Raw genomic sequence first — 11,134 nt, 5'->3', positions numbered from 1 at the left:
CAGTGTCTCTCTCCCCCTCAGTGTCCCTCTATCACTGTCTCTTCCCCCCATAGTGCCCTCCCTTTAGTGCCCCTCTCCCCCTCAGTACCCCCTTATCAGTGCCCCCCCCCCCCCAGTGTCCCCTGTTGTCTGTCAGCTCCTGCAGGTGACATGTATGGCCCCCCCAGTTGTGTGAGGCGGCGCAGGCGCAGTGCTGATGAGGTGGGTGGGTGGGGGGAGGATTATAGGAGATGCTGGCTGTACAGAGACAGGCATTGAGCTGTCAGCTGCTGGAGGGAGAACAGGGAGCTCTTCTTCTTCTTCTACCCCCCCAAATAAAGGAGGACACCCCCTCCAGGGGCAGCCATGCATGCTCCGGGGGGATTGCCCCTCTGGCTGCCGTGCTGGGTGTGTGTGGGTCTGGTGTCCGGCCAGGAGCCCTATGCCCCCCATTCTATCCGCCTGGAAGGAGATATCACCCTGGGGGGGCTCTTCCCGGTCCATGCCCGGGGGGTGTCCGGGGTACCATGCGGGGACATCAGGAAGGAGAAGGGGATCCATCGGATGGAGGCGATGCTCTATGCCATCGATCAGATCAATAGTGACCCCGAAATCCTCCCCAACGTCACCCTGGGGGCCCGGATCCTGGACACCTGCTCCCGGGACACCTACGCCCTGGAACAGTCACTTACCTTCGTGCAGGCGCTGATCCAGAAGGACGCCTCGGATGCCCGCTGTACCAACGGAGAGCCCCCCGTCTATGTGCGCCCCGAGAAAGTGGTGGGGGTGATCGGGGCTTCGGAAAGTTCTGTCTCCATCATGGTGGCCAATATCCTGCGACTCTTCCAGGTAGGAACTCACCTGGGATCTTCCAGGGACATACCTGGGCTGGGATCTTCCATGTAGGAACCCACCTGTGCAGGGATCTTCCATGTAGGAATACACTTGTGCAGGGATCTTCCATGTAGGAACCCACCTGTGCAGGGATCTTCCATGTAGGAATACACATGTGCAGGGACATACCTGTGATGTGATCTTCCATGCAGGAATACACCTGGGCTGTGATTTTTCCATGCAGGAATACATTTGTGCTGAGATCTTCCAGGCACACCTGTTCTATTATCTTCCATATAGGAATAACTCCTGTGCACAGATCTTCCAGGTAGGGGTCCGAGACTCACGTGTTGCATTGGATTGCTGTATCTGGAAGGTGCAGTTTGGGGGGTTTCTCCCTTCTTGACTCATTATTACCCCCCCCCCCCCCTTCTCTTCCATTGCTTCCCTCCACCCGCAATTCTCTGCTACAGCCTCTGTGGGTGCCACTTCACCCTCTTCTCTGTAACCCCTTCCACTTCTACACATGCCATGCACAACGCTTGCTACCTGCTGAACCATCCTTCCTTCCATCCTTCCTTCCTTCCTTTCCTTTCCCTTCCTTCCTTCCTTTCCCTTCCTTCCTTCCTTTCTTCCTTCCTTTCCATTCCTTCCTTTCCCTTCCTTCCTTTCTTCCTTCCTTCCTTTCCTTTCCCTTCCCTTCCTTCCTTTCTTCCTTCCTTTCTTCCTTCCTTTCCATTCCTTCCTTTCCCTTCCTTCCTTTCTTCCTTCCTTCCTTTCCTTTCCCTTCCCTTCCTTCCTTTCTTCCTTCCTTTCTTCCTTCCTTTCCATTCCTTCCTTTCCATTCCTTCCTTTCCCTTCCTTCCTTTCCTTTCCCTTCCCTTCCTTCCTTTCCTTTCCCTTCCCTTCCTTCCTTTCCTTTCCTTTCCTTCCTTTCCTTTCCTTTCCTTCCTTTCTCCCCTGTCTGTGCTGCAATTTCCATGCAGTTAAGTACACACTCACCCCCTGTGGCTGCCCTTCTGCTACATTTGCTGGCCCCGGTGGTCTCGCTGTTGGCTCTTCTCTTCTCTGGAAGGATTTTGCGGCTTATTTTTTTGGAATCTTAATATGAAAATTCTCTCTGTATATGGAGAGTGTGTATTACTCCTGACTGTATGGAGATGAGGAGTATATATGTGTATGGGGAGTATATAGGAGGATGGGGAGTCTATGGAGAGTATATATGTATATGGATAGTATATAGGAGGATGAGGAGTATATAGCAAAATGGTGAGTATATAGAAAGATGGGGAGTCTATGGAGAGTATATATGTATATGGAGAGTATATAGGAGGATGGGGAGTCTATGGAGAGTATATATGTATATGGAGAATAGTATATAGGAGGATGGGGAGTCTATGGAGAGTATATATGTATATGGAGGGTATATAGGAAGATGGGGAGTCTATGTAGAGAATATAGGAAGATGAGGAGTCTATGGAGAGTATATATGTATATGGAGAGTATATATGTATATGGAGAGTATATAGGAGGATGGTGAGTCTATGTAGAGTATATAGGAAGATGAGGAGTCTATGGAGAGTATATATGTATATGGAGAGTATATAGAAGGATGAGGAGTCTATTGAGAGTACATATGTATATGGAGAGTATATAGGAAGATGGGGAGTATATAGGAGGATGAGGAGTATATAGGAAGATGGGGAGTCTATGGAGAGTATATAGGAGGATGAGGAGTATATAGGAAGATGGGGAGTATATAGGAGGATGGGGAGTCTATGGAGAGTATATCAGTGGCGGCCCGTCCATAGGGGGCGCATGGGCGCCGCCCCCCCTCTCCCCAAAGCCAGTAAAAAAAAAAAAAAAAAAAAAATGAAAAAAAAATTTTTTTTTTGGGCCCTTTAAGAAAAAAAAAAGGTCCTTTAAGACGGTGCATGTTCAGGGTGAGCGCCGGTCAAAGACTCAGAGCACTGCTATAGCATCATTGAAGCGTCATGCCAATGCAGCAGGCAAGACGCTTCATTTGCAGTTTTTTTTTAAGCTCTGTGGCTATGTGCTGTGCGCCATGAGCCAATCACTCTCCAGTGTCTCCACTCTCCTCTCTAATTGGGTCCTGCTGCTTCCTCACTGCAGAAGGAAATGGGCGGTGCTTTCCCCAGGGCAGTGTTACTTCGCTTTTGACTCCAGGAGGAATCAAGGTAAGAAACTTTATTAAAAACACTTTATTTGTCTCATTGTCTGTCCTGTCCAGTGTCCCTGTCCACCCCATCCATGTCCAGCACCTTGTGCTGTATGCTCAGCCTGTACTGTGATCGGACTGAGAGAGGACAGGAGGAGGGGGAGGGTGCCGTGCTTCACATCTCCTGTCTGTGTGTGAGGGCTTAGAGTGCCTGCGTCCTGCAGCTGTGCTTTACATATCTCTTATCTCTGTCTGTCTATCTAATCTATCTGACTGTCCTGCCTGTCCCCTATCTCTCTCTCTCTCTCTCTCTCTCTCTCTCTCTCTCTCTCTCTCTCTCTCTCTCTCTCTCTCTCTCTCTCTGTCTCTCTCTCTGTCTCTCTCTCTGTCTATCTGTTTAATTATCTATCTATCTCTCTATCTATCTATAGCCATATCTATCTATCTATCTATCTATCTATATATCTATCTATAGCCATATCTATCTATCTATCTATCTATCTATCTATCTATCTCTCTTTCTATAGATCTATCTATCTATCTATCTATCTATCTATCTATCTATAGCCATATCTATCTATCTATCTATCTATCTATCTATCTATCTATCTATCTATCTATCTATCTATCTATCTATCTATCGCCATATCTATCTATCTGTCTGTCTATCTATCTATCTATCTATCTATCTATAGCTCTATCTATCTATCTCTCGATCTATAGATCTATCTATCTCTCTCTATCTATCTATGTCTCTATCTATCTATCTATAGCTCTATCTATCTCTCTCTCTCTCTCTATAGATCTATCTCTCTCTCTCTCTCTCTCTATAGATCTCTCTCTCTCTCTCTCTCTCTCTCTCTCTCTATCTATCTATGTCTCTATCTATCTATGTCTCTATCTATCTATGTCTCTATCTATCTATCTATTAGCTACCTCTGTCTAATTATCTATCTATTTATCTATCTAATTATCTGTCTGTCTATCTATATTTATCTGTCTGTTTAATTATCTATCTATCTATCTATCTATCTATCTATCTATCTATCTATCTATCTATCTATCTATAGCTATCTGCCTAATTATCTATTTATCTATCTAATTATCTATCTATCTATCTATCTATCTATAGCTCTATGTCTCTATCTATCTATCTATCTATCTATCTATCTATCTATCTATCTATCTATCTATCTATAGCTCTATATCTCTATGTCTCTATCTATCTATCTATCTATCTATCTATCTATCTATCTATCTATCTATCTATCTATCTATTTGTCTGTCTATCTAATTATCTATAGCTAGCTGTCTGTCTGATTATCTATCTATCTATCTATCTATCTATCTATCTATATCCATCTAATTATCTATCTATATCTATATATCTGTCTGTTTAATTATCTATCTACAGCTCTATCTATCTATCTATCTATCTATCTATCTATCTATCTATCTATCTATCTATCGCTCTCCCTCTCTCTCTCTCTTTCTCTGTCTCTCTCTATCTGTTTAATTGTCTGTCTGTCTATCTATCTATCTATCTATCTATCTATCTATCTATCTATCTAATTATCTATCTATATCTGTCTGTCTGATTATCTATCTATCTATCTATCTATCTATCTATCAATCTATCTAATTATCTATATCTATATGTCTGTCTAATTATCTATCTATCTAATTATCTATCTGTATGTCTAATTATCTATCTATCTAATTATCTATAGCTCTATCTCTCTCCCCCTCCCTTCATCTATCTATCTGTTTAATTATCTATTTATCTATAGCTCTATCTAGCTATGTCTCTCTATCTATCTATCTGTCTGTCTGTCTATCTAATTATCTATCTAATTATATATAGCTCTATCTCTCGCTCCCTCCCCCTCCCTCTATCTATCTATCTATCTATCTATCTATCTATCTACCTAATTATCTATTTATCTATCTAATTATCTATCTATCTATCTATCTATCTATCTATCTATCTATCTATCTATCTATCTATCTATTTGTTTTATTATCTGTCTGTCTATCTATCTATCTGTCTCTCTGTCTGTCTGCAGGTCCCATTGTCTGCGAGTGGCGGGGGGGTTGACTGGGGTTTTGTTTGCGCCCCCCCAAAAAAATAGAGCACCAGCCGCCACTGTATGTATATGGAGAGTATATAGGAAGACGGGGAGTCTGTGGCATGGGAAGAGTTAATGTGCAGAGATGAAATGCTGGGAAGGGAAGGTGGCAGCTCAGCGCTCCTTCTACACTCTCCTGTCTCTAATTTTTGCTGCTGATGCCCATCCATGAATGATGATGATGGTGCCCATCCATGAATGATGATGATAATGCCCATCCATGAATGATGATGATGGTGCCCATCCATGAATGATGATGATAATGCCCATCCATGAATGATGATGATGGTGCCCATCCATGAATGATGATGATAATGCCCATCCATGAATGATGATGATGATGCCCATCCATGAATGATGATGCCCATCCATGAATGATGATGGTGCCCATCCATGGTCTTCATTGGATGCGATGTGGGGGAGAGTTGGGGACAGGGCTGGGTGTCCGGTGTGTGGGTGTCAGTGATTCGGGTGTTGGGTGCGTGGGTGTCAGACTGGCTCTCCATGGCATAGAATGGGTGCTGAGATTTAACCCTTTGCTGGGGGTGATGTTGGCAGCTCTCCTCCTCCTTGGATTTGTTTCCTCCCCAGCCTGCAGCTTGTCTCATCATTGCACATCCCTTTAAATTGGATAATAAGGTGTTAATAGACGTGCAATCACAACACCATATGTATAATTGGAGGGTATAGAGGGGGGGGGGGGGGGGGCATTGGAAGCCACTTGGATGGGGGCCAGAGGAGACACTTGTAGCTGTATGGAGGAGTGAGGAGTGAGGATGATTGACAGCTGATCCGTGTTGGGAATTACAATGGATTGGAGATTATTTTGTATTATGGGAAGTTGTTGTATTGTGGATTGTTATATTGTGGATTGTTATGTTGTGGATTGTTATGTTGTGGATTGTTATGGTGTGGATTGTTATATTGTGGATTGTTATGTTGTGGATTGTTATGTTGTGGATTGTTATGTTGTGGATTGTTATGTTGTGGATTGTTATGGATTGTTATATTGTGGATTGTTATGTTGTGGATTGTTATATTGTGGATTGTTATGTTGTGGATTGTTATGTTGTGGATTGTTATGGATTGTTATGTTGTGGATTGTTATATTGTGGATTGTTATGTGTGGATTGTTATGTTGTGGATTGTTATGGATTGTTATGTTGTGGATTGTTATGTTGTGGGTTGTTGTGTTGTGGATTGTTATGTTGTGGATTGTTATAGATTGTTATATTGTGGATTGTTATATTGTGGATTGTTATGTTGTGGATTGTTATATTGTGGATTGTTATATTGTGGATTGTTATATTGTGGATTGTTATGTTGTGTATTGTTATGTTGTGGATTGTTATGTTGTGAATTGTTATATTGTGGATTGTTATGTTGTGGATTGTTATATTGTGGATTGTTATATTGTGGATTGTTATATTGTGGATTGTTATGTTGTGGATTGTTATGTTGTGGATTGTTATATTGTGGATTGTTATGTTGTGGATTGTTATATTGTGGATTGTTATATTGTGGATTGTTATATTGTGGATTGTTATGTTGTGGATTGTTATGTTGTGGATTGTTATATTGTGGATTGCTATGTTGTGGATTGTTATGTTGTGGATTGTTATGTTGTGGATTGTTATGTTGTGGATTGTTATATTGTGTATTGTTATGTTGTGGATTGTTATGTTGTGGATTGTTATGTTGTGGATTGTTATATTGTGTATTGTTATGTTGTGGATTGTTATGTTGTGGATTGTTATATTGTGTATTGTTATGTTGTGGATTGTTATGTTGTGGATTGTTATATTGTGGATTGCTATGTTGTGGATTGTTATGTTGTGGATTGTTATGTTGTGGATTGTTATGTTGTGGATTGTTATATTGTGTATTGTTATGTTGTGGGTTGTTATGTTGTGGATTGCTGTACTGAATGCTGCACACAGTTTCTGATACACAACGATTGCGATGCAGATCCGCATATCCCCCCCCCCCCTCTCTCAGAGGACTCCCTATGATAGTGCTGGGGAGGGCTCTGTCCATGGTGCTGAAGTTCAGCAAGATTAACAAACTGCGGCTGTGTTTGCATGGTGGAGAGGGGGGTACATACACATGGTGGAGGAGAGGGGGGTACATACACATGGTGGAGGAGAGGGGGGTACATACACATGGTGGAGGAGAGGGGGGTACATACACATGGTGGAGGAGAGGGGGGTACATACACATGGTGGAGGAGAGGGGGGGGGGGGTACATACACATGGTGGAGGAGAGGGGGGGTACATACAAATAGTGGAGGAGAGGGGGGTACATACACATGGTGGAGGAGAGGGGGGCACATACACATGGTGGAGGAGAGGGGGGGTACATACAAATAGTGGAGGAGAGGGGGGGTACATGCACATGGTGGAGGAGAGGGGGGTACATACACATAGTGGAGGAGAGGGGGGGTACATGTACATGGTGGAGGAGAGGGGGGTACATACACATGGTGGAGGAGAGGGGGGTACATGCACATGGTGGAGGAGAGGGGGTACATACAAATAGTGGAGGCGAGGGGGTACATGTACATGGTGGAGGAGAGGGGGGTACATACACATGGTGGAGGAGAGGGGGGGGTACATACAAATAGTGGAGGAGAGGGGGGGTACATACACATGGTGGAGGAGAAGGGGGTACATACACATGGTGGAGGAGAGGGGGGGTACATACAAATAGTGGAGGAGAGGGGGGGTACATACACATGGTGGAGGAGAAGGGGGTACATACACATGGTGGAGGAGAGGGGGGGTACATGTACATGGTGGAGGAGAGGGGGTACATACACATGGTGGAGGAGAAGGGGGGTACATGTACATGATGGAGGAGAGGGGGGTACATACACATGGTGGAGGAGAGGGGGTACATACACATGGTGGAGGAGAGGGGGTACATACACATGGTGGAGGAGAGGGGGGTACATACAAATTGTGGAGGAGAGGGGGTACATACATATGGTGGAGGAGAGGGGGGTACATACACATGGTGGAGGAGAGGGGGGTACATACACATGGTGGAGGAGAGGGGGGTACATACACATGATGGAGGAGAGGGGGGTACATACACATGGTGGAGGAGAGGGGGTACATACACATGGTGGAGAGGGGGTACATACACATGGTGGAGGAGAGGGGGGTACATACAAATTGTGGTGGAGAGGGGGTACATACATATGGTGGAGGAGAGGGGGTACATACACATGGTGGAGGAGAGGGGGGTACATACAAATTGTGGTGGAGAGGGGGTACATACATATGGTGGAGGAGAGGGGGTACATACACATGGTGGTGGAGAGGGGGGGACATACACATGGTGGAGGAGAGGGGGGTACATACACATGGTGGAGGAGAGGGGGGTACATACAAATTGTGGTGGAGAGGGGGTACATACATATGGTGGAGGAGAGGGGGTACATACACATGGTGGAGGAGAGGGGGTACATACACATGGTGGTGGAGAGGGGGTACATACACATGGTGGAGGAGAGGGGGTACATACACATGGTGGAGGAGAGGGGGGTACATGCACATGGTGGAGGAGAGGGGGTACATACACATGGTGGAGGAGAGGGGGTACATACACATGGTGGTGGAGAGGGGGTACATACACATGGTGGAGGAGAGGGGGTACATACACATGGTGGAGGAGAGGGGGGTACATGCACATGGTGGAGGAGAGGGGGGTACATACACATGGTGGAGGAGAGGGGGGTACATACACATGGTGGAGGAGAGGGGGGTACATACACATGATGGAGGAGAGGGGGGTACATACACATGGTGGAGGAGAGGGGGTACATACACATGGTGGAGAGGGGGTACATACACATGGTGGAGGAGAGGGGGGTACATACAAATTGTGGTGGAGAGGGGGTACATACATATGGTGGAGGAGAGGGGGTACATACACATGGTGGAGGAGAGGGGGGGTACATACAAATTGTGGTGGAGAGGGGGTACATACATATGGTGGAGGAGAGGGGGTACATACACATGGTGGTGGAGAGGGGGGGACATACACATGGTGGAGGAGAGGGGGTACATACACATGGTGGAGGAGAGGGGGGTACATACAAATTGTGGTGGAGAGGGGGTACATACATATGGTGGAGGAGAGGGGGTACATACACATGGTGGAGGAGAGGGGGTACATACACATGGTGGTGGAGAGGGGGTACATACACATGGTGGAGGAGAGGGGGGGTACATACACATGGTGGAGGAGAGGGGGGTACATGCACATGGTGGAGGAGAGGGGGGTACATACACATGGTGGAGGAGAGGGGGTACATACACATGGTGGAGGAGAGGGGGGTACATACACATGGTGGAGGAGAGGGGGGTACATACACATGGTGGAGGAGAGGGGGGGTACATACAAATTGTGGAGGAGAGGGGGGTAAATTCACATGATGGAGGAGAGGGGGGGTAAATTCACATGATGGAAGAGTGGGGGGTACATATGAGCAGTTGGGGGGTGGGGTACATACACATGATGGAAGACAGGGTGTTATATATGAGTGGGGGGGGGGGGGACATGTAAATGATGGAGGAGGGGGGTATATATGAGTGGGGGTGGGGTACATACACCTCTAGACTGATCCTCATCATACTGCTGATCACTTCCATCCTTTTACTCTCATGGAATAACCAGCTTCCCCCGCCTGCTATTTCCAGCACAACACCTGCACCTTGTGCACAGCTGACAGCAGAGCATCGGCGCACAGTCACTGCTACACCCCCCCCCCCACTCTCTGTCACCCCCCCCCCACTCTCTGTCATCCCCCCCCCCCAATCTCTGTCATCCCCCCCCCCACTCTCTGTCATCCCCCCTCAGTACCACACCTGTTTATCTTCTCCAATGCATATCTTAGCCTGTATGTGTGTGGATGGGGGGGGGGGGGGGTTCTGTACAATAGGATTTCATGAGATCATAAATGAATTGTTGGGGGCACGGGGGGGGGGGGGGGGGTTCTGTACAATAGTATTTCATGAGATCATAAATGAATTATTGGGGGCACAGGGGGGGTGGGGGGGTTCTGTACAATAGGATTCCATGAGATCATAAATGAATTGTTGGGGGCACAGGGGGGGGGTGGGGGGGGGTTCTGTACAATAGTATTTCATGAGATCATAAATGAATTGTTGGGGGTGGGGGGGGGGGTGGGGGTTCTGTACAATAGGATTTCATGAGATCATAAATGAATTGTTGGGGGCACAGGGGGGGGGGGGGGGGGGGGTTCTGTACAATAGGATTTCATGAGATCATAAATGAATTGTTGGGGGCACAGGGGGGGGTGGGGGGGGGTTCTGTACAATAGGATTCCATGAGATCATAAATGAATTGTTGGGGGCACAGGGGCGCGTGGGGGGTGGGGGGGTCACCATCTCAGGGAGTCAGAATTTGGGGATCTATCGAAGTTTGGAGAGAAGATTTCTAGAACAGATTTTACATGTAACAGTTTCAGAGATGTGTGATTTATGGGGGCGGGGTCACATGGAAGAGGCGTGTCATGTGAGATAGATTGTAAGCTCAGCATTCCAGACTTCCTTCCCCTCTGAGGACACCTGATTGGTCCCCGGAGAGGGTCCTGAGTCCCGAATCCCATCCAGTCCATTCAATCCTCATATAGGACGATTTCTGGGCAAAGAGCAATGAATGATGATCCAGCAAGAAATAGAGGATCGGTGGTCAGGATTGGTGGACAGGATCGGTGGTCAGGATTGGTGGACAGGATCGGTGGTCAGGATTAGTGGTCAGGATCAGTGGTCAGGATCAGTGGACAGGATCGGTGGTCAGGATCGGTGGTCAGGATTAGTGGTCAGGATCAGTGGTCAGGATCAGTGGACAGGATCGGTGGTCAGGATCGGTGGTCAGGATTGGTAGTTGTGGGTCCCCCCCACCTTCTCGCCTGGATTCCTTCCCTCCCTGAGTCTGAGGTGTTCCCAATCCTCCTGTTGCATTATCCATTTTGGGCTCCCT

At 46.6% G+C, this 11,134-nt stretch overlaps 1 protein-coding gene across 1 annotated transcript in view; it reads left to right on the top strand.

The window, feature by feature from the left end:
- The first annotated feature begins 246 nt into the window (after positions 1-246).
- The window catches only part of GRM7 (glutamate metabotropic receptor 7), a 353,299-nt gene continuing 342,411 nt past the window's right edge, over positions 247-11,134 (top strand). The window contains exon 1 of the mRNA XM_040358638.1: positions 247-828. Within this exon, the coding sequence (XP_040214572.1) occupies positions 346-828 (483 nt within the window). The 5' untranslated portion in view covers positions 247-345. The remainder of the gene's footprint in view (positions 829-11,134) is intronic.

Source organism: Rana temporaria, chromosome 7 (genome assembly GCF_905171775.1).
Source record: "Rana temporaria chromosome 7, aRanTem1.1, whole genome shotgun sequence".
In the NCBI taxonomy this organism is placed as follows: domain Eukaryota; kingdom Metazoa; phylum Chordata; class Amphibia; order Anura; family Ranidae; genus Rana; species Rana temporaria.
The sequence above is the reverse complement of the archived record's forward strand: the minus strand, read 5'-3'. Positions and strand labels throughout refer to the sequence as shown.